General features: G+C 38.2%; 4 protein-coding genes across 8 annotated transcripts; 3 read left to right on the top strand and 1 right to left on the bottom strand.

Annotated features, from left to right (window-relative positions):
• The first annotated feature begins 3,704 nt into the window (after positions 1 to 3,704).
• On the top strand, positions 3,705 to 8,879 carry LOC123960922 (rab5 GDP/GTP exchange factor-like). 3 transcript variants are annotated; one of them, XM_046035961.1, is made up of 9 exons: positions 3,705 to 3,980; positions 4,982 to 5,177; positions 5,585 to 5,712; positions 6,508 to 6,659; positions 6,755 to 6,824; positions 6,917 to 7,052; positions 7,130 to 7,224; positions 7,573 to 7,697; positions 7,801 to 8,879. In XM_046035961.1, exons 2-9 carry the CDS (start codon positions 5,011 to 5,013, stop codon positions 8,215 to 8,217), a joined length of 1,290 nt encoding a protein of 429 aa, XP_045891917.1. In that variant the 5' UTR covers positions 3,705 to 3,980; positions 4,982 to 5,010; the 3' UTR covers positions 8,218 to 8,879. The 3 variants fall into 3 exon arrangements, with proteins under 3 accessions (XP_045891917.1, XP_045891915.1, XP_045891916.1); XM_046035959.1 differs by having other exon boundaries at positions 7,441 to 7,697; XM_046035960.1 differs by having other exon boundaries at positions 3,705 to 4,003; positions 7,441 to 7,697.
• Positions 8,880 to 9,455: 576 nt separating this feature from the next.
• Positions 9,456 to 12,647, top strand: LOC123960449. The gene is made up of 6 exons (XM_046035189.1): positions 9,456 to 9,620; positions 9,940 to 10,030; positions 10,309 to 10,509; positions 11,024 to 11,160; positions 11,271 to 11,515; positions 11,636 to 12,647. Exons 1-6 carry the CDS (start codon positions 9,571 to 9,573, stop codon positions 12,103 to 12,105), a joined length of 1,194 nt encoding a protein of 397 aa, XP_045891145.1. The 5' UTR covers positions 9,456 to 9,570; the 3' UTR covers positions 12,106 to 12,647.
• Positions 12,648 to 13,593: 946 nt separating this feature from the next.
• Positions 13,594 to 16,539, top strand: psmd9 (proteasome 26S subunit, non-ATPase 9). The gene is made up of 6 exons (XM_046034040.1): positions 13,594 to 13,747; positions 13,880 to 13,979; positions 14,843 to 15,036; positions 15,144 to 15,245; positions 15,602 to 15,690; positions 15,983 to 16,539. The coding sequence occupies exons 1-6, from the start codon at positions 13,622 to 13,624 to the stop codon at positions 16,005 to 16,007; spliced, it is 636 nt and encodes a 211-aa protein (XP_045889996.1). The 5' UTR covers positions 13,594 to 13,621; the 3' UTR covers positions 16,008 to 16,539.
• Positions 16,540 to 16,568: 29 nt separating this feature from the next.
• gtf2h3 (general transcription factor IIH, polypeptide 3) lies at positions 16,569 to 21,352 on the bottom strand. 3 transcript variants are annotated; one of them, XM_046034039.1, is made up of 14 exons: positions 21,134 to 21,352; positions 20,133 to 20,234; positions 19,912 to 19,991; positions 19,690 to 19,796; positions 18,576 to 18,718; positions 18,349 to 18,411; positions 18,188 to 18,217; positions 18,053 to 18,081; positions 17,894 to 17,968; positions 17,741 to 17,794; positions 17,420 to 17,488; positions 17,187 to 17,322; positions 17,038 to 17,074; positions 16,569 to 16,910 (listed from the first exon to the last, which is right to left on the bottom strand). In XM_046034039.1, exons 2-14 carry the CDS (start codon positions 20,140 to 20,142, stop codon positions 16,841 to 16,843), a joined length of 903 nt encoding a protein of 300 aa, XP_045889995.1. In that variant the 5' UTR covers positions 20,143 to 20,234; positions 21,134 to 21,352; the 3' UTR covers positions 16,569 to 16,840. The 3 variants fall into 3 exon arrangements, with proteins under 3 accessions (XP_045889995.1, XP_045889993.1, XP_045889992.1); XM_046034037.1 differs by lacking the exon at positions 21,134 to 21,352 and adding an exon at positions 20,572 to 20,822; XM_046034036.1 differs by lacking the exon at positions 21,134 to 21,352 and having other exon boundaries at positions 20,133 to 20,386.
• Between the last annotated feature and the right edge of the window lie 1,244 nt (positions 21,353 to 22,596).

The raw sequence follows: 22,596 nt of genomic DNA, 5'->3' as shown, positions 1-22,596 counted from the left end.
ACTATTTGAAATAGGCTAATATAATTTTTGGCTGGTTAGCAGAGAAAAGGGAGTGAATTGGGAGCAAGTTTTTCCTCCTAGGAGAAGGGAATGGTCTTAAGACAAACAGTGACAGAAAATAGCCTGTTAACCACGTTAACAGGTAGGCCTTTATTTTGGGTTCTACCCTATGGTTCTACCACTTCATCAGTTTCTGATGGGAAACTCTACATACATGAATTGCAAGGGAAAAAAAATCCCCTTTAATCCTACCTTGTATGAAATGAGGATAAGAGGTAATGTTGATTGAATTGGGGTTCATGAAAAATATTAATTCATTAATAAATGTTGATATGATATATTACTTATTGGGAAAAATTAGCTTGTAGGCTATAGGCTTCATTATCATATTTGACATATTCATTTGATAAATCTAATTTAACTTTTGTCCTTTCTTAAAAAGACTGTTGAAGATGAATCACAGTCTTCCTGTTTAAAACATCACAGTTGTATTTGGAAACCAAATTCTTAAAAACTGAGACTGGATGAAAACAGACATATGGTCTGTTGTTCACTTTCTGGGTCATAATGAGAATCTGTAGAGGATATCAGAATATTTGAGGGGGATTTTCTCTTCTTGAACTAATTTTAGGGGCATTTACAAAACTCTGAAATAATGTATAATTGTTACATTGTTTTTATTTGTTTTTATCTGTTTTAAGTCTCAAGGAAAAGCACGCCAACATGCATATGGTCACTTGCACTGTTTCATATTTGGTAATTTGTTTTATAGGTGTAAAAACTAGTTTTTTAATTTTAGTATTGTATCATTTATTTTGAATTTTGATATTGTTAGTATTATGTTAATGTCATTTATCACTTTACTTTATTCCACGCTATCCACTTTCTGCTGTAATGTTGAAATTTCTCACCTGTGAGACAAATATAGGCTGATCTAATCTAATCTATTGTAAAATAAACACTCAATTTGCGGCGCAAAGATGTGTTTTATTTGAAAAATAAGTGAGAACCCCAAACCGCCCTGTTTAATTCTGAACGGCCTCTGTCATGCTGCTGCAGCACTTTGTTTTTCCCTCCGTCTGCTGTTGTGTTCTTCTACTCGCTTCTGTATGGCTACACATTAGGACTGCAGGATTACTAGGCCTAGCCCAGTTCGTGATATTTCTGCTACTGTAATTTCGATTTAGCAGAAATGCATATTTTGTGTAGACATAGCTATGGTTTATTTTCTTTGGACGTGGACAATCACCTACTGGCCGTCAAGTTTATTGAAATAATTTGATGGATGGCAGATAGGCTATATATATATATATAAATAAAATAGAAATAAATTAGGCATTTGGAATCGTATAAAAAATCGCTTCACGTTCTGTCTCAACACACCAAAAGAGAAATAATTGTTAAATTTTATAACAATAATAACTATTATTATTTTGTTTTTTAATAGTTAGAATTCATTTTATTATCAGTTGTGTGTATTTGTTGAATGTAAAATCATAAACCAAATTAACTTTTTTCTTAGTCACAGTGAGACTTTTTGAAAAGATTTACCGGAAGTGCTAGAATGCTGTCATGTAAGCATTGACGGCACTTGACGAATCTAACTTTTGTGGTGCAGTTTGTAAATGTGACCACTGGGGGGCAGTGAATCCCCTGATCCTAAACAAACGTCATGCATCATGTGAATCACTTGGAAATACTTGGATTTTGGGGAAGAGGACAGTTTAGTCTGAACTATTATAATTATGTACATTTTGACTATCTGGGAATCTTTTCATTAAAAGAAAGAGACCTCAACACAATACATTAAATATAATATGAATGATTGAATAACAGGCAAGACATGAGGCATTATGTGTTTTCAGTGACTGGAAAAGGCTGAGACAGATTACTTTGACAGCAGAAAAAAACGTGAAGAACCTGCTGAGGTTGTTTTAAGAGAAGATGACATGCAGGCGGAAGAAGTGGAAGAAAGCAAAGAACAGAAAGTAAGTAGGCCTACGTAAGTAAGCAGGAGATTTAAAACCATTTATAGGCCCACAACATTTACAACATAACGACTATGCTCTAAGGCTTCGAGAAAGTTTGTTTGGAGGATATCAGAACCCATAAAACTATCAAATATTCAGTATAAACTACAAACAGCAATTTGATAACCAAGTAGGCTACGTGTTATTATTAAAGTATCAGGCAACTAAAATGAAATTGAAAACCAGAGAGATCAGTATTTTGCCACTAACGAATGTAAACAACTGAGAACAATTAGCATTTTTCAATAGCTATTTGCTATTAGCTTCAGTTTGGCCATTATATTTTAAGAGTTTTCACTGGACATATCGTCATGTCTTCATTAAGGGACTTTGATTAATTTATGCATCGCTGTCCCTCCCTGTGACCACTGATCAATAAAACCATACTATGTTTCAATATCTATTTCATGAAATTGTATTTTGAATACTCGACTTTGGAGGATGAGAATAACAATTCTGTCAGGACTGAGTTAATTTTGTAAATCTAGACAATATTTTTAAAAATGTATTTAGCAAAAGAAACCAATCAACATAAAATATGTTATAAATAAATGACGTCAATAAGAGGCAAGACATGTTTTTCAGTAAGTCCGGGGAAGGTGTGATATTGACATATTAAATTCACCTCTTCTTTAATTTCACAGTTTTTTTCTCCCAGTTTCTTTCACCACATCCTCTGTTACCGATGTTCAAACCAAGCATTTTAATTTTACTTACGTAATACGTAAAATAAATAAATACTGAAAATGGAAAAGAAAAAAAATAGTGGGTTATGTTATAATTCTACAAGTGCATAGTTTAACCGTTTTGATAGGCTTACTTACTTGTTTGGGGATATCGTTTCAATATATATTTTAGTTTCTTTACAATACAGTGTATATTACTTTGGCATTAGTGAAGTTACATTTGTGGATATAATACTTGAAATGAAATGAAATCAGGAAGCTTTTGTAAACCAAAAATGACATTTTATACAGTAGTCCAAAATGTTGAAACTAAAACGGTGGAGGATCTGTACATTACATACATATACATTTTTATACATTATACATTTATCCTGTGAACCAGGTGATATCAAGGTTCAGGAATGATATTGTGGAAATATGTGTGTTTTGCAGTGGCGAGGCTGAAACCATTTGTCATTTATTTTATAATTTTATTGGTACAAAATTATTTTCTGTAGATTAAGAATATTACTTTAGATCCCTGAATGTTTCATCTCTTAGTTTGCAAAAATGAGACATTATATTTTTTTATGACAAGATTGATCTTTGTAAAAGGGTATGTATTTTGAACCTCTTTATTTAATATTTTACATTACAAGTGCAAATGGTCTTGGCAAATGGAAACCACAACTTGCACATTTTAGATAAAATAAATATTATGTTGAAACTTTATGTGGTTTAAAGAATAGTAAAGCAATCAAAACAGTTAAAATATATAAAGACTTAAATATTTTAATGCCTATTGTTTGTTACATGGTACCCTTTTGTTTATTGGTTATAGCTGTGTCCTGTTCAATTTGTTTTTTTTTTTTTTGTCGTTTTACGTACTTTTGTTTTGGCTAAAGATCTTTTCAAGAGAGAAAAAAAAAGTTTGAAAAAAAGATCGGTCCACTTTTGCTTTGAAAGGTCGGCACCGTGTCGAAACATCACTTCCGCTAACGTCCAGCGTTGCGTTTGTTTCCAGAAGGGTTTCCGGGTCTCACAGCTTTGAAAGCAGCTGATTTTCTGGTTGCGTTTCTTTGCCGTCGACTTGTGATTTAGTGCATTGTCGCTCCCTCTGTTTTGTACTTTTTGTAATAACACCTCACTGGTCGAGGTCTGAAGGATTATTGTTCTCATTGTAGAGGTCATGATGAGTTTGTGACGGTTAGGACACCAGAAAGTGAAAAAGCACTGCGAGAAGGAAGGAAGCGGCTAAGTTAGTTATGATGACACCAGCTGACCGGTGAGGAGGCACTTTAGTAACTGGTACCTTTTAATTATGGATATTTGCTTTTTCACTGCGAGACAAGTTGAATTAAGTTATTTAGTAGATTGAACCTACATATATTCGTTAAACAGTCGTCAGCTTTAGCCGCTCGGTGTTAGCTGACGTTAGCCTGGTTAAATCCAATCCCCTCACCTGACAGTCAGCCACTTCGGAGCTCTTAAACTACAACGTGAACCAACACTCAGCTCTCTTAAACCTGTTATTGCGCTTTTAATAAGGACTTTAATGTGAGGTTTAACAGTATTCTGTCATGTTAGCTTCTTATGGCGCGTTGCTGTTGTATTAACATTGTGGAAATGTTTCTAAATAGCGTAAATAGTTAATAATCAGACACTTGAAAGAGTCAGTAAAGGATATCTAAGTAATTTAGGAGAAAGAAACACTGACTGGCAACGAAACTGTGCATGGTTAAGTAGTTAGAACACAGTGATACATTTTTGGAATGCATTTCCTTTAAATAATTAGCATTTTTCTGGGTTAATTAGTAAATTATTAATAAACACAACACAGTCTTTGTCAGTTCGCTGGTGTGTTTTTTTTTAATTTCTGGTTCTCTACTGTTTATGAAAGTATCTGCCTGTCGTTTTCATAGAAGCAGAACCTTGACAGTTTCTCAAATTAAACCAATATAGCTAACGATTTTCATCCCCTGAACTGCAACACATCATAACATTTTGAAAATAGGAAAATGAGTGTTCCTGGGATTATAATGTGCTGTATTGCAGCATTGTGTGTTCTAGTCCACTGATGCGTGAACTGGGCCAAGTTAAGACGCCTGAGGTTATGTGCCAAGTTTAGCACAGCCAGGCTATAGTGAACAGTAAGCTTGTGAGATTTAGGCAGCCTGCAGTCACAAACACGGGTAAAGAAGTTAACTTTCAAAGGTATCATATTAGAGCTACACAGTATAGTGAAAAACTTTTATTTGGTTGAAATATTAATGTTGTGTCCAATAGGTGGGAGTAGTAAATGAGAGAGCTCTACAATGTGGAATGACAAGCAAAGAGGAATCAGGGTTTCTCAGGAGGAGCTGCTCTGCAAGAACGCCTGTGGATATTATGGAAACCCTGCATGGCAAGGCTTCTGCTCTAAGTGCTGGAGAGAGAGAGCACGTCCAGAGAGCACATCCAGAGAGCCAAGACAAGACACAAGGTAGACACAATGCTTATACCAATGAGACTCAAAGGAGCAGTTAGACCTGTTAGCTGACGCTGGTATGATATCAACACTGTGGTATCCGTGATCGATTCTTGTCACAACATCTTAAAAGTAGTACATGATAGAAACTTTATAGTTACACAATTGATTGCACCTGAATATACATTGGAGGACATTGTTATGCATATTAATTATACAATTATACATTACACATATACAAAATACAATTATAGTAACTACTAAATTATTTAATTTCTGAAGTTAAAAGTGACAAAGTTAACAATGAAACAATTGCTAACATATTTATTAGGTTTTTTTTGGACTTATCAGCTTGGCGCAGTAAGTCCTTTCGCTTTAAACTGGGTTTAGGTTCGGATGTCTAATGTTGTCAATCCTTGTAGGCCGAGCAATGATGGAGCTCCTCCCACCTTCTCCAAATTTGAGGAGAAGAAGAACATTGAGAAAGGTCGTCGAATAAACACGATGAGGAGACTTTTCTGGGGCACCCCGTCCCCTCCAAAGCATCAAGGTAGTTCCGTTAGCTTAGTGTAAGTTTTTATTCAGTTCCATCAAGCCGAGCAAGTACCTGCAGAAGGTGTGGCCATGTTCCCATAGGGTGAACAATCCCTCCATCAGCTGCTTTACCACATCTGGTTCAGACACCAACTGTATTTCCTCAAGGTCAAAGCAAAATGTTGTTCAGCAAAGGCAACAAAAGCGATGTTTGAAAAGAAATGATGAAAAGCCTCATTCACAGCACAACTAAGAGCTTGTAACTGCAAGTGCAAACGTTTGATGGCTTGAAGGGCACATTGCTGCTGATTGTGTGTCTTGTGATCCTACAAAGTCTATTGAGATCAATGCAAAAACTTTTGATTTACTGACCTTTTTTGGTCTTCTGTGTTTGCCATTAGCAAAATTGTTTTCATTGATGTGTTTCTCCAACACTTTCCTGAGGCCTGTCTCACGAAGCATAAAAGATGGATGGAAAAATAGCTGTTTCTGATTTTTCTGTTTGATCACCAGAGGCACCTCTTCAGCACATGATTTCTAATTGCAGTTAGGTAATGATAAGACGTTTTTCTTCATTGTATAAAGTACAGATAGGTCCCCATGTGCACACATGTGGGTAGTGTAGTACTCTTATCCCTACAGGTTCACAACCAAACTGTGGGTACTGCAGACAGGGATTGAACCTGGGTATCTTAACTTGTGTGGCCCATTGTTTGATTATTTTACCAAATGCAGGGACTAGCCCAGTGTTTCAACAAATAGCCAATCTGAGTATGGGTTTTCAGTCTAACTACACTTGTTGTCCCTCTAGAGCCTTCTGAAAGCCACACAAATGTGTTAAAAGCCTACCAGAGCCTTGAGCCCGGGGACTTCCCTGGTTTCCTAAAGATACTAAAGAGCCCTTCCTCCCAGCGCTTGCAGTCCCGATGTACAGCTTTCCTCAACACAATGGAGGCTTACCATGTAATTATCTGTTTTAAAAGTTTGAAATTACAGTTCTTTTAACTTTTCTTTAGTATGTCAGCTGTTCTGATTATAGATTCTCATTATCTTTGCAGCACCTCCCAGTACAAAAGCAGTCAGATCTCGTGCAAGATTTCTTCCAGTCCTTTGCTGAATATTTTAGCAGTGAGTACAGATCAATTCAACACTTATTGGGTAGTTTATTCTGAAAATGTGAGAATACTAAATGACTTTCGAGTTGGTATTTTTGTTTTCAGGTTTTCCTGAAGCTCAGGTCACTCAGATAATGGAGCACGTCGAGAAGTTAATAATGACACGTTTGCACAAATGGGTTTTCTGCCATGACAGCTGTGATGATGAACAAAAGGACCTGGCTCTCCAGAGAAGGATACGGTAAGCCTTATATACAGGCCACTTGTGTTTTACTTGTACCCGAAGACCTGTTTGACACTGACGTCTTTACTTTGCAGCTCCCTAAACTGGGTTACTCCACAGATGCTGAGCGTACCTTTTCCTGACAAAAAGACTGCAGTCACAGGCGACCCTTTTCTGCCTGCTATAACAGGTAACAGGGTGTATTTAGTGAACAGACGTGAAAGTGGTTTTGATCTTGTCATCTAACTTGCTGCCAGGAAGCGAATAAGTGTATTTCCCAAAATGTTGTGCTACTCCTTTAAGCTCATGAGAGAAAGCAGTATGTTTCTGGTACACTGTAAACATCATTAAATGGTCTGAAATGCTAGTCTTTGACATTTTCTCCTGCTCTGTATTTTTTTAACAGCTATTATTGAAATGGATGCAAAACGAGCGCCTCAGGACAAACTTGTTTGCGTGTCCAAATGCAGTCAGCATGTCTTTGAAGCGCTCTCCACCTCAAACAGTGAGCCTGCTAATGCTGATGACTTCCTGTCAGGTCTGATTTATGTGGTGCTGAAGGCCAATCCACCTCGGCTACACTCCAACATGCAGTATGTGATTCGTTTTGGTCTCCCTCACAGCCTGATGGCAGGAGAGAGCGGCTACTATTTTACAAATTTGGTAATTTTATTGCTTTTGTTACTCATCCAGCGTACACCACAGGATGCTGTGTACCCAGGTCAGTTGAACACTCATGCCGTTTTGCCCTTGTCACCTGTTTTAGTCTTGTGCTGTGGCCTTCATTGAAAAGCTGGATGGACCAGCACTCAACCTTAGTCCAGAAGAGTTTGAGGCCTACATGCTGCGTCAGCGGGCTCCCTCTGCAGGAAAGAAGAGGCTGCAGGTTTCCAATGATACACAACACCTGTTCGAGGAGCTAACAGGCAGACAGGAGAAGCTGGACCAAGGGATGGATGCTCTCAATACGCAGCTACAAACGTGGGTCCAAGCTGTTCATTCACAACTGGATGAGGCAACAGCCCAGCTTGCTCTGGTACAGAAGGAGATAACGGCTCAGGCTGAGCTCTCACAGGTTTTTTCATCCTCATCCCACGATGCATCACTGCAAAAGGATGGCGAAGATCAGTCTCTGCTGGTGTGTAATGATGAACATGCAGGTCCAAAAGATACAGACAGTTAGCTACACTAACAAAAACAGCTAATCTGGTGCTTGACTCTTGTTAATCAGCAGAACTAATTTATGTATGATGCAAAACAAACACAGATTTATATTCCAGTGCCACATTTGCGCAAGTTCCAACCACAGAAATCTTGGATTTATCAGCCAGTTTAACATGAAGGAAAATTTCTTGAAGGAAACTTTTTTGCATTTGGTATCACAGGGCACACAGAGGTTTTTGAATGACTTTGTTAAAACGATTTGCACTGTTTCAGGACAAAGGCCATTTAAAATACAGTCCAATTTATAGTAACAGATGTGATCAAAATGAACATTTAAGCACTCAGGGTAAACAGCCCTGAGAGATATCACCTAACACTTTATTAAGCGTGCTTATTTAATATTAACTTTTTCTATTAGTGTATACACATGTGCCTAAATGTAGACCACTGTGAACTTAAGAAATATGCTACAGGAGAAAATGTGAGGGGGCAGTTATAGACCACAACGAGTCAGGGGGTGTATGTATTCAAAATGTGTTTTTTCAGGGCTGTGTAACTGTTCTCAACATGTTCACTGTTTGTACAAAGATGAAATACCTGGTGTAAAACAATTTGTAACACATGTTTACAACTGTTTACAATTGTTTCTGAAGAAATTAAAGGGGTTTATGTTATAATCGATGATTGTATCGAATATTATATTAAAGTTGATTTATATGATTTAATGTACTTTAGTGAATTTTGAGCAAACAATTCTTTAGTGTGTTTAAGTATTTTAATATTTGACAGGTGTACTTTGTTTTGGAAAGTGGAAGAGATTATTTGAGTTTTTCTTTTTTTTAATGTATCATGGAAAGGAAATGGCGGGTCAGTCACTAAAAAAAACTTCATTACTTAAAGGAAAAACTTAAGTTCTTATATTTAACTTTATATTTAACACTGAACCTGCTTTTCCACTTACTAAGTACTAATAGTTATTGTCAATTATACTGTTACATGTTTTTAGACAATGCCGGAGTTAGATGCCCACTATATATTTATAATAATGTACGTAACTTTGAATGTGACAAATATTCCAGCCGGTTTTTGTACTATTTTCCTTTGGAAAGACCATCTTGTAAATGAATGAAGGGTTGGGAATTATTTACACACGACTGGCCTTGACCAGTTAGGGTCAGTCAGAACCCTTTAAAGAGCTGTGGGGGCAGTAAAGCGTCTACACCGCCATTCGTCTGCCAGAAGGAAGAAGGACGTCAACGTCAGCGCTGTCTGCGTTACATCAAGCCGGAAATACCATCCTCGGTGGTTGGACCCCGGATGTAGCTTCAATGCCCACCCGTTTTGGGGCAAGTACCGCCCTCCTCGTTTTTGAATGCTAGCTGTGGTCGCGAGTGTAAATATCGGCGATATGAAGAACAAGAAGTAAGTGTCACATAATTTTGTTATAATCTTTTAATTGAAATGGCCTTAAATGACCCGCTTAGACCTAATGTAGAGATAAATATATTATCTATCAACATATTTAACCGGCTTTCTTCACACATTAGCTACAGGGTGCTAGCTACTAACTGTTCATTGGCTACTAACGTTACTAGTACAATTAATGATAACGTTAGTCTCGTAGGTTAGTGGTGAAGTAAGTTAACTAACAAGTGACCTATTTAATCTTTATTTCAATCAAATTTGCCTGATTATATAGATAGACACAACAGACTAAGGTATATTTTTATTATCTGAATAGGGGAGAAAATCTGACAAATCGCCTCAGCAATGCGGAGCGGTTTCACTGCACAGCTCCATCTGCGAATATGGACCAGTACCCCGAATTGATGGTAAGTGATTTGTCAGGAGGAGACACACACTGATGACTGAAGTACATGATTTACATAAACCACATGCATAACTGTCATGCTGTCTTAAACGGAGGCTCACCTGACAACCAAACAGTCTTGGATGTTAGTTTTCAGAACAGATGGAAGAAGAAGATACATTATTGTCACATACACATACATGTTGCGAAATTCATTCTCTGCATTTAACCCATCCCTCAAGGGAGCAGTGGTATATTTCATTTAGTCTCTCGATAACATCGTGTTTGTCTGTGATGTAGGACTTTTTGCCAAAGGACTATCAATATCACATATGCAGTTACAAAGTAGTGAACGTGGGCAGTGACCATATGGATTTTGAAGCCACCCTAAGGATGTCCCTCAAATCAAAGGAGGATATACTGGTGTGGCTAAAGTCAATGCCAGTTACATGGAGAGTGGACTACACTAGGCCTACCAAAGGCTCAAAGATCATCTTCAAAGTAGGTTGTTCAGTTGTTCTTTACTGAGTTGGTGGTAAGGCAACATTTCTGGTTATTCATTACATTTTCTCCATCAGCCACTTCTTTCAATATGAAAGTCTGAAAGGGGTTGAAAGGTTATTACTGAAAAGTATCCTTAGTCTGTCGAAGGGCAGTTATTAATGACTCGTGTCCAGGGTGGACAGTATTTGAGCAGAACTACTTTATTACTTAAGTACTATTATTGAGTATCGGTACATTACTTGATTCCTCCATGACTAAAACCACCATTCACCAAGTTTAAACAAAATATAGTAAATGTATAAATTATGACCTAATGCAATTATTCATTTTTGTTGAAATTTACTCAACGTCATTATCAAGTAGACATTTTGGTGTCTAAAGTAGACAGTCAGTTTTGTGATTAGTACCTAATACTTTCACTTGAATCATCAGAAGAAAAAGTAACTGTACTTTAACTTAAGTGTGGACTGTCAGTACTTTCTCTTTAATAACTTTTCCCACAACATTTTAGACAGAATACCGATGCCAGCATAACACCAAGCCCAGAGCAACACCAAAGGAAGGCAGGGCATCCAAAAATACAGATTGCCCTGCAAAACTTAAAGTTACCCTTGCACGCACTGAGGTCTCCAATGGACGACAGAGCAGGTCTAACAAACAAACCCCACTTCATTTCCTAAGCAATGCTTGTGTTAATTTGATAATGTATTTCTGTACATATTCGTTTAACAGAAGGAGTTTTGCTCTCTTCCTTCCAGAAGTACCGATCCTCACATTCCAGATTACCCCACACTAGTGGACATTGTGAATGTTCACAACCACAACATTCATGTGGCGGATGCTGTGCGTCACCTGGATGTGAGCAGCAAGGCTGTAAAGCAACTCACCAAGTTTGAGGCTGGGCAGTCACCATCCTCAACACTTGATGCTCTTAACTATGATCTGCTTGTTCAACTTGGGAATGATTACCTCGACAAGCATGAGGCTGATGAAACACTGGAAGGTCAGTTTAATTAAAATGATACATGTTCACAATGATGTGTTTAAATATATACATTGCCGATTTAAAAATACAAGGTAATCCAATGCCCTGTAAGGATACCAATGTCTTTTTCTCCCCCAGCTGTTAGAGTCAGCGCACAGGAGTGGGACTCCATGAGCCGTGAGTTTGCAGCAATGGTACAGAGCAGCGAAAGATTTCAGGTGGCAGGATCAGCCTTCTTAAGGGCCTTCAACAGGCTGAAGGGAAATCCCTCTATGATGCAGGCGGCGATGCACATGTTTGGCTGCTATGGTGCAGGCAGCCTGGCTTCAAAGCGAGCAGGAGGGCTACGGCGGGACGCTAAGCATGCTGGGCCAAGCATAGCCACACAGCCCAACTCTGTTGCCCGCCAAAAGGTGAAGCTTGTGGGTAGACGTCGACTCATCACTCAGAAAACGACTCAAAACTATTTAGCAACCGTGGACCATCGCTACAGCTATCCAGGAGAAGTGAAGTCTGTCTCAAGCTGTAGAGGTGTGTCGCAGAAACCCAAAATAATGGATGCTCCACCACCGCTCCCCTCACCCTTCTCCAAAGAGGCTGGATGCTAAACCACCACGCCCCTCAACCCATTACTCTCCTGGAGTTCTTTTGTATATAGTCTATTGTATATAGTTCTTTTATAAACCTATACAAAGGGGTGTACATTTAACTGTGTATACTGGTAGTTCCTTTATGTGGAATGGCTCCTATACAAAATGGTTTACAAGGTACAAGGTTGTTTATCAGTCATTATATAGCACAAGGCTGCATAATGAATGATGATGCTACATGTTTATAGCACTATATGACTTATTTAACCATACCGGCCAAAGATGTTTCATAGTCTAAAAAAATCTGTCATCAGTCACTTGTTTACTTAAATTATCTATGGTTTCTTCACTGCATTTTCCAAGGTTTTTCAGTAGTGTGTCTGGCCTTGTTTTTACCAACATAAAACATATCTGTTATTTGTCATACTTTAGCTTTTTGTTGGTATCTGTGCTTGCCTGGTTAGCTGAAAGAGAACTGCTCAAAAGAACTGCACATTTTACTACGTTTTATATGAATAATATTTTCTGTTTTTGTACAAATAAAATTGTGCATTTTGTTATTCTTTTTGTCTGATCTCTTTGCATCTTCAGCTGCTCTTCACTTCCCAACTAGGGTCTTCTCTTCTATAATGGTGTGGCCTTAATATGTGCCCCTAGGGTGACGCATATGACTTATTAGTGCCATAATTTTGTGGTTGGTCTTTTATTATGAAATAGAAAAGATCTGATTAAATTTATGCTAATACTTAGGAGGGGCATAATAAGCATTGCTTTTTCCCTAGATACAATAATGTTAATTTAATTGAAAAGCTTTAATTTTATCTTTTGCAGTTTTCTAACCCTTTGTTTTTGCTTTTATCCAAAGCGACAATAATATGTTATATGAATAAAGTTATGGTTATGAATAGATGATTTGCTGCGAAGCAAATTTATATGAACAAATTGTGTAGTTAAATTAAGTTGTATACCCTCTGTAGATATAAGTATTTAAAATATATTATTTGTTTATTAATTTAGTGTTGCTACCGGGACTTACTGTATATTATTATTTAATCTTCGGAAATCAGAAATACTTTATTGATCTCCGAGGGGAAATTCTGTGTCACAGTTGCACATCAAGGCATAAGGAGTAGAAATTATTGAAAGTTGGTATATAAAGAAGTAAATAAATAAAAATAAAATACAAAGAAAATATAAATGAGTGTGGATATGTACAATATTTACATAATTAAAAGAATTGCTTTGGGGAACAGTAATACTGAATAAATAGTAGCAGTAGCTTATGTTCTTTGTTACCATATTTTAAGACATTAGTTATGTATGTGTAGCATAAAGGGACTACGAACTCTTCGTTATACAACCTTGTGAAGCCAGCGTCCAATCACTAGCCAATCACAGCAAAGAATGACAAATCTAGCATCCAATCACAAGGATGTGTCGAAAAACGGATACTATCCAATCACAGCACAGTAGGGCGGGACTTGCAGCAAAACGGGTGGGAAAGAAGTGGCGCCTCACACTGAATTGAGCAGCCATGAAGATGACAGAGGAAAACAGTTCTGGAAAGTGGGAAATAACAATGGATGATGTAAAAAACCTTGTTAAAAAGAAAGATGAAATAGAAGAGCAGATAAAAGCTTATTACGATGTTTTGGAAGACGTAAGTTTGTCAGATATTCAGACGTAACTCACTTGCAGCCCAAAGCTAAGCCAGGGCCACAGGCATTAATTGTGAATGTTGTTAGCTTAACTTAGCTAAACATGCCTTTCCTTCTTTACTTTATGTTTACAGCAAGGTGTTGGAGTTGAAGATCCATTGGTTGACGAAGAGGGCTACCCCCGAGCAGATATTAATTTATACCAGATCAGGACAGCAAGACACAATATTTCATGTAAGCAGCAGCGTGCTTGTTGTTATTGACATTTTTGAGACATTGTCTGTTGGCCACATTTTTACCAGAAGCAACACAACTTCCAGAAACGTCAACCTGTTAACATCACGTTACTGTGAAAGGTCAGGAGATCGAGTCATCTGTTATAATAACACCGATTGGATTGTCATTGTATGATGTTTAGTTATAGCAGACAACTTTTCAGTGATAATTTCCAAACATTCTCATAACCAATGTGATTGAAGCCAGAACCAGTTACCTGATATTTCCCACAATACTGTATATTATGTGACACCAACATGCAATAGTTTAAACCTAGCATTAAAACAAGTTTAGTTTTTCAGATGATTGAAATGTAAATGTTTGTCAGCACAAACTGTCATAATCGCAGTTCCACAAATGGCCAAATGTTGGCAATTGATTAAGTTTCGACCAATACTAATACCACTTTTTAAAGATTGATACTATAGAGTGATAGATATAGCGTGTCAATATCACCGTGCTGCTACTAATGCATATTTAGATGTTTTATTTATCTGCTAATAATTTTCTTGATTTATTGTTTCATCTGTAAAATGTAAGAAAACAGAGAATTCCCATCACAACATCCCAGAGCACAAGGTGACTTATGAAATATCATGTTTTGACCATCCAACAGTCCAAGATATTTATTTTTCAATAACAAAAAATAGAGAAAAGCAGCAAATCCAAACATTGAAGTAGCTTCACCCAGAGAATGTAATTTTTGTTCAATCCATAAATTATCAGAATATTGGCAGGTCCACATCAATACATTTCTCAATTTATAAATAAGCTTTATCATAATTTAATTTTAAAGCGAATGCTCTGATCATGTCTTTCAGGCCTGCAGAACGATCATAAGGAAATCATGGTGGAGATCGAAGAAGCCCTCCACAAGCTGCATGCTCGGGAGAAAGCCAAGCGGGAACGGGATGAGGCAGAAGGCCAGGAAGAGCCGATGGATCAGCAGGTCACTCTTCCTCCTCCCTTTGCACGGGTGGATGCTGTGACACAAGGATCACCCGCCTGTGTAGCTGTGAGTGATGTGAACTATAGATGAACCGTCACAATTCTTTTAAGTTACTTTTAAAAGTATTTGTTTTTGTTACTGTGATAATACTAACTGGTCGTTTCATCCCAAAGGGGCTCAGAGTCGGTGATGAAATCATTGAGTTTGGTTCTGTCAACACGGAAAACTTTCAGAACCTCCAGAATATTGCTTCTGTGGTACAACACAGTGAAGGGGTAAGCCACTGGCACAGCTGTATTTATGGTTCAGCAATAAAACTCATTTTGTTGATCCTCATTTGGCACTTTTAATTGTTTTGTGGTGCAGTTTGATGTCTAAATTTAGACCGAAAAGAATACTAAACGAGATTTCTCCCAGAATGATTTATGAAATCCCTGAGACTGTGGCTAAAAAATTTGGTTTGACTTCCTTTCAATTGAACTTTATTTTAGACCTTTCAGATCTTTTGTTCAAATTACAAGAAAGTCTTCTTGTAATCACATTATATGCTTATTCTTCTTACCATAGGGTATATTTTACTGAACATACTTGATATCTAGAGTGTAAAGTGCAAAGTCATGTCCTTTTACAGAAACCATTACGTGTCACAGTCATCCGGGATGGCCAGAAAACTCACATGAGCCTGACGCCAAAGAGATGGTCAGGCAGAGGTCTGCTGGGGTGAGTGCTACACGGACACAATCAGTCACATATTTGGATTGGCACAGATTTACCATTTGGGAGTGAAGAAGAGTAGCTGATGTGTAGAAGCAAAGAAAGCTGTCAAGCCCACAGGAACAAAGCTGCTGAAAAGCTTCTTGTGAGCCGAGCAAATGTTTCTTAGTGTGGGTTTTACTTTGACTGCCATTTGGCATACTCTTTTGTTCGATTCATGATTTAAATAGGTGTCTCCTGGTATTAGCGGCTACAAAGTGGTTCACTAATCAGTAGCCTGTCTTTCTTCTTTTTTCAGATGCAACATCATTCCAATCCATTGATGATCACTCTGACATTGTGCAGAATTTCAATGGTGAAACCCCTTCTTCCACTTGTTACCCATGGATTATTTCAAATTGACTTTGTACATATACTGCAGACATTTCCATCGGTTTGTTGTTTCAACATCTTAATTTGAACAGGAAGTATTCCTTCATACAAAGGCAGTCTTCATAATGAGATAAAATGTCAAATTACTTCTATTAGAGATCTTATGCTGAGTTTACAGAGTGAAAGCTCAATAAAAATTACCTTATACTAATGCTGATTATAATCTTACCGTTGGCAATTAAGTTCTTCATGGATGCACTCAACAAATGTCACTGCCATTAACCCATTTCATTAATCTATATCCTGTGTGCAAACGGTAGTTTGTGGTGTAAGAGTACCACTAGAGATTAACAGGGTTAATCAAGGATATCCATGAAGTATAAGAAAATCTGTAGTAGCTGAAATATCTTGCAGAAGTGATGAACAGACACTGAATAACTTTTCTATCGTCAATAAAGGCTTATTTGCAACTTGTAGAAACAAGATGACTCATCAAAAGCTGTGTGACAAACTTTTCTAAGAACATAATGTGTGCTTTACTTATATATATAAAAAAAAAAATTACATCACAAAAATGCAGAAAGTATTATTTTGAGAGCAGTTAAGTAAAGTATCAGCCTCCATTGTACATGACAGTCACTGTTAGTCAACATGTTCATATGGCCCTACTTCCTCAAAAGGCATTTCTACAAATATATACCAAACAAGATGGCATATATATATATATATATACACACAAAAAAAGTAAACTATATTCACAAAATTAGTATAATCCCAGCAAAAATCATGTAGATGGCTTGAGTTTCTTCTTCTTGGGCTTGACCATCTGTGGTAGTTGGATTTTGAAGGCCGTCCTGAAGAGAAAAATGTTTGAGATCATAATGCCAACAAAGTGAATATGAAATCACATTGCATAATTTAAGATGTATACCAGATGATATAGGGTTTGTATTAAAGAGTCCTGCTTCAAGCTATACTCACTCGCAAGTTGTACAGATGGGACTGAAGTTGCAGAATACTTAAAGAGAAGACGAGAAGCGTCACCATAAAAACAAACAGTAACTGCAGCTTTTACCAGTATAAATATTGTTGTCATACATTTGTTTCTTTTAACTGGGAATCAAACTTACTTGACAGACAAACGGAGCACACATAACCAATCTCAATGAGGTTACGATGGCAGAAGCATGCAGCTCTGTAGTCAACATGTGCAGGTGGCGGCAGAACCAGCTGTGAACGCTGCTCAGAGTCTGGCAGGAACACCCACTGTTCAGAGAACACCATAATTAACACAAAGCAGCCTTTCCACAGATAGATTAGATCATTGATACCGAATTTGGGGAAATCTGTACCGCATTCTCACCAAAAGGTATTGTGCCAGGGCAACTTTCTGTGGTATCTTGAGGTACAATCCTCCAGTTATATCGCAAGCCTACAAAACAACCATCTGAAGTTAAATAACCTGGGTATATACACAGGTGAGGAAAGCACAATACAGTCCAAGTATCGCAACACCAAACTCCCGGCATACTACCTGAATACAGACAGTGATGTGAGAGCGATTTACTTGAATAGTTGTACAAGCAATTTAATAATGCATGTTTAGTTTGGTATTCAGCTTTTCGGATGGTATTGGCTTTCATAGCAGGCTGTAGTGCTGTCAAACAAAGTCATAAAAATGTACCTGCTGAAGGAGACCTGAGTCTGCATCCAGTACACAGGCATCTATCAGGATGTTCTGTTTTAAAATACAAAACAAACACATTTAAAAATAAATAAATAAATATACAAGTTACAAGAAGTAGACAGAACAGAAAACTCAAGATCAATACTTTACCTGCTTCTGGGCAGCAAAAATCACATTCATGAAGTTCATGTACTGGAGGGCACAGTCCTCTGCGGCTTTTATCACCTGTCCAGTAAAATACAGAAGCTGTGTTCAAAATCACAGGAATAAAACAAGAGCACTCATGAAATTTGACAATTAAGGGCTTACCAATATTCTTGATTTTATCTCCTGTCCAACTACAAAAAAAAAAGGCAACATTTATAATTATTATAAGTATTGAGAGGAAAAACAGTACCCATTGAAGAGCATTATGAAGTGTAATCATGAAAAAACATTAATTACCTTCCAGCTCTTTTGAGACCCTGTGAATATCTGAATATAAAAAGGATTAAGGAAAACACCTCAGCCAAGCCCCACTCATTGCTGTGCACATCAAGAAAAGGATGAAAAAAAAAATGTCCAAATGATGATAAAACTTTAAACAGTTTTTATTAAAAGGATACAGCAGAGAGCTTTGGCAAGGGATCCAGCCAACAAAGTATCAGTTGAATTTCCCCTCACTTCAGCTGTAATCACACGATGCATAGTAAAGTTTACAAAATCACCAAAACTGTACAGCGTAATTAAACAGAATTTTTCTTTGCTTTAACAGGTTGAGAAAACCTATCTACTTAAATATATTGAATGCTGTATATTAATTGTAACCGTGCAAAACCAGACTTGTCCTTACTTTTTGACATAACATTTCTAATCTCTTCAGCAATGAGGTTATTGGCGACGGACAGGAGTTCATATTTCCCATCCCCGCTGGAGGATGCCTCGTCCCCACCGCTGTCACCACCTCTCCAGCACTTGCTGGGATACAGGAAGTGACTGGAATAAAGTAGTGGGAGACGTGCATATAAGCAGTGACAGGAGCAAAACATCACATTCATCTAGACGGCCCTTTAAACGTGGAAACTGACACTGGTGGAAGAAGCACTCAGATCCTTAGTTAAGTAAAAGTACAAATACAACAATCTAAAAATACTCCATTACAAAAAAAGTCCTGCATTTAAAATCATAAATACAGAAGCATTGGCAGTCAAAGTATCCAAAGTTAAAGTGCTGCTTCTGCAGAAAATAGCCTATGTGATTATATATGACTTTAATAATGATGCATTAATGTGTAAATAGTTGTAGTTGGTCGAGGTGGAGCTAGTTTGAACTTAAAATGTTAAGCTAGGGTAGGCCGAATTCGTACTGAATGAAATAATGCGACAGCCAATGATACCGGATTTTGTTTTGTTAAGCATTCGATTCACTGATTTCTGCTGAGATGTAAAGACAATCTCAACAAATATAACAAAAAATCCTTCTGAAATAAATTACCTTCCCTAGTTTTAAATACTGTTGGGTAGTGTAGAACAGGGGAACCCAACCTAGAGGTTGACTGATGCTGTAGCAAAGATGAAAGGGCAAAGTTCTTTATATTATTTGGCCTCAAGACAATTATTTAAATGAAACAGTTTGAGAAGTTTAAAGCGGAAATCTCTCTTGTCGACCTGCTAACAACTCATGATATCTGAAATGTGACAACAACTAGGCACTTCTTTTTGTAAGGGATAACGAGTCAAAAACAAACCAAAGTAGTGTCATCTATAAACTCTTTGTCTGTTTATATAAAAACATAATCTGAAAAGAAAGTAGTAACTATGGCTGTCAAATAAAGGGTAAAAATATTCCCTCTAAACTGCAGTGGAATAGAAAAAGGCAACAACATTGAAATACTCTTAAAATCATACTTAAGTACAGCACTTAAGCACAGTAAATGTACTTTAAACTGTACAACTCTTTAAAGTTACCTGTCTTGACAGTGGCTGGCCACAACAGCCAGCTTGTTTGTCCTGGTCATGGCCAGGTGGGAGTTCCCCATCACCATGACTGCATCCAGACACTTGGACAGGGAGAACTGGACGGAGACAAGAGGACAGTGGGTGTTGTTTAGCCTCAGCCACATTTAAAAACTAAGTTACAGTCTGAAAACCATTCATGATTAAGAATCATATCCGACTTAACAGTACTACCTCTGGCTCACGTTGAGCTTGCTGCCCCCACCATATCGGATTTACATCCACGACGATGACCAGCAGATTGATTTCCTCCTCTAAAGAAAATGTGGAAACAGTTTAGCTAACATAATGCAGCCCTTCTCAGCGGTGTCTAAAACTTTAAGTGCACATGCAATCTGTAACATATAAGTCCCTTTTATTTTCTGTATCAGTCAGGTTGTTAAGGCAACACATACCTGATGCCATAACGGCAAGATATTAAAACGTAGAGACACCAAAAAGTAGCAGTTGTTGTCCCGGAGCTTTATCTTCTGTTAGCGTCCATCTTTGATCTGAAACTTTACACAGTATCCACTCAATTTAGAGCGTTTTCAAAGTACAGTTATAGGTTGTGACATTTATGAAAATAAAGCCAGTTCGCTGCTTTCGTTTCCCGCATCAGCCACACTCAAGTCTTCTTTGTGCGTCACCAGGCTGCGACCTGCTCGTCTTCTTCTACGGATCATAGCGGACTACATAACACACGGTGCTCTTCTGCCACCTAGTGTCTCTTGTGCTGTGTTCACAATAGCGCCATGCATAGTAGGACACCCACACACATCATGAGCTGAACTTGAACTGAACAAAAAGCCTGTTTCTCTCAAATATTGTTTACAAATCTGTGTTAGAGATCACCTCCTTTGCCGAGATAATCCATCTGCTCCGTAACCTTCCTCGAACTTGTCTTCTGGACTTTTCCTCCCGCGATTCAGTTCACAGCAACAGCTGCGCCGCATGTTAGCCTTTCAAAACAAAACCACCATGGTAGCTAACGAATTACATCTGCACTATTGTGTCCACTGTCGCTTTACCTGATCAGTGCTTCTAAAATATCCAGTGTCGCCACTTGTAACGTAATGACTCTGTGTTTCTCTTAAAAATGCTATGTGTCGCCAAATATACCTGGCGCCCAGCCGAAGTATATAGTGTATGACTGACTGACTGAACCATTGTTTTTACAAGCCAGGTCTTCAGCAGTCTCTCCCTCCATGTTGTTAGAGTCTTCGTGAGGAGACGGCTGCGTGCAGACGCACAGGGAGGGAGAGAGAGGAGCAAACGCTGCCAGGACTTTAGGAAACATTAATTAACTCAACATCAAACTATATCTGTATACACCATATTGTCTAATTTTATCTCTCTTTTGAAATGATATCGGTATGTACTTTATAATGATATACCGCCTAGCACCTACACCCACCTCACAGGTGTGGCATATCAAGATGCTGATCAGAGTGGCCACACTTTGACTGACAGGTGGCTGTTGCGGCTGTCACTGCTAGCACTCTGTCCGCTGTCTGTTAGCCGCTACAACAGTCACAGAGCTCCACATCTGTACTGTTTCAGCCTTTTGGACATTTCTTCATGCAAAAACGGGCCGAATAATGGCAGGCTGTGTGGTTAATGGTAGATAGAGGCCATTCAGGAAGCCCGTGTTCCAGTTGGTGAGTGAAATTCTGGTATTTTCTTTATGTGTTAACATTAATTAGCAGGTATTGGTGTCTACATGCATAGCTTGTTAGCTTCACTTGCTGCACCTGTGGTGACGACAGGTAGCTGGGCTGCAACTAGGGGGATGTTCCTGAGTTTGGTAAAGTTATATTAATCAAGGTGATAAATTAGGTGTGTGAGAGCTGCTTCTGAGTTTGTTTGGGGGATTAGAATCTGTGATGTAAAGTAGTACAGTTCAATAAGAAATATAAACAGGTGTCTAGCAGTATACATAATTTCATAGGGGTGGGGGGGAAATCAATACAGCATATCGTGATATTTTCCATGGCAATACTGTATCAATACACTGACGCAAAGTATCAATCTTATTATATAAACTGCACATGAGTTTAACTTTTTGGTACTAGAATAATAAAATCTATTGCTTTTTCAGTCCACTAGAAAACTCCACAGGACCATACACTCACCTAAAGGATTATTAGGAACACCATACTAATACAGTGTTTGACCCCCTTTCGCCTTCAGAACTACCTTAATTCTACGTGGCATTGATTCAACAAGGTGCTGAAAGCATTCTTTAGAAATGTTGGCCCATATTGATAGGATAGCATCTTGCAGTTGATGGAGATTTGTGGGATGCACATCCAGGGCACGAAGCTCCCGTTCCACCACATACCAAAGATGCTCTATTGGGTTGAGATCTGGTGACTGTGGGAGCCATTTTAGTACAGTGAACTCATTGTCATGTTCAAGAAACCAATTTGAAATGATTCGAGCTTTGTGACGTGGTGCATTATCCTGCTGGAAGTAGCAATCAGAGGATGGGTACATGGTGGCCATAAAGGGATGGACATGGTCAGAAACAATGCTCAGGTAGGCCGTAGCATTTAAACGATGCCCAATTGGCACTAAGGGGCCTAAAGTGTACCAAGAAAACATCCCCTACACCATTACACCACCACCACCAGCCTGCACAGTGGTAACAAGGCATGATGGATCCATGTTCTCATTCTGTTTACGCCAAATTCTGACTCTACCATCTGAATGTCTCAACAGAAATCGAGACTCATCAGACCAGGCAACATTTTTCCAGTCTTCAACTGTCCAATTTTGGTGAGCTCTTGCAAATTGTTGCCTCTTTTTCCTATTTGTAGTGGAGATGAGTGGTACCCGGTGGGGTCTTCTGCTGTTGTAGCCCATCCGCCTCAAGGT

This window comes from Micropterus dolomieu, linkage group LG21 (genome assembly GCF_021292245.1).
Source record: "Micropterus dolomieu isolate WLL.071019.BEF.003 ecotype Adirondacks linkage group LG21, ASM2129224v1, whole genome shotgun sequence".
Classification (NCBI taxonomy): domain Eukaryota; kingdom Metazoa; phylum Chordata; class Actinopteri; order Centrarchiformes; family Centrarchidae; genus Micropterus; species Micropterus dolomieu.
Note: the sequence above shows the minus strand (reverse complement) of the source record. Positions and strands in the feature narration are given on the sequence as shown.

Bases quoted from the DNA above. Each gene is read 5' to 3' on its own strand.
- LOC123960922 (XM_046035959.1), top strand. From the start codon at position 5,011: ATGTGGAATGACAAGCAAAGAGGAATCAGGGTTTCTCAGGAGGAGCTG. The intron at 5,178-5,584 runs GTAGACACAATG...CAATCCTTGTAG, and splicing joins GAGCCAAGACAAGACACAAG to GCCGAGCAATGATGGAGCTC. The intron at 7,053-7,129 runs GTAAGCCTTATA...TTTACTTTGCAG, and splicing joins GCTCTCCAGAGAAGGATACG to CTCCCTAAACTGGGTTACTC.
- LOC123960449 (XM_046035189.1), top strand. From the start codon at position 9,571: ATGCTAGCTGTGGTCGCGAGTGTAAATATCGGCGATATGAAGAACAAG. The intron at 9,621-9,939 runs GTAAGTGTCACA...TTATCTGAATAG, and splicing joins GGCGATATGAAGAACAAGAA to GGGAGAAAATCTGACAAATC. The intron at 10,031-10,308 runs GTAAGTGATTTG...TCTGTGATGTAG, and splicing joins ACCAGTACCCCGAATTGATG to GACTTTTTGCCAAAGGACTA.
- psmd9 (XM_046034040.1), top strand. From the start codon at position 13,622: ATGAAGATGACAGAGGAAAACAGTTCTGGAAAGTGGGAAATAACAATG. The intron at 15,037-15,143 runs GTGAGTGATGTG...TTCATCCCAAAG, and splicing joins GATCACCCGCCTGTGTAGCT to GGGCTCAGAGTCGGTGATGA. The intron at 15,691-15,982 runs GTGAGTGCTACA...TTCTTTTTTCAG, and splicing joins TCAGGCAGAGGTCTGCTGGG to ATGCAACATCATTCCAATCC.
- gtf2h3 (XM_046034039.1), bottom strand. The intron at 18,082-18,187 runs GTAATTAATGTT...TTTTTTTTGTAG, and splicing joins GGTCTCAAAAGAGCTGGAAG to TTGGACAGGAGATAAAATCA. The intron at 16,911-17,037 runs GTGAGTATAGCT...TTTTCTCTTCAG, and splicing joins CCCATCTGTACAACTTGCGA to GACGGCCTTCAAAATCCAAC.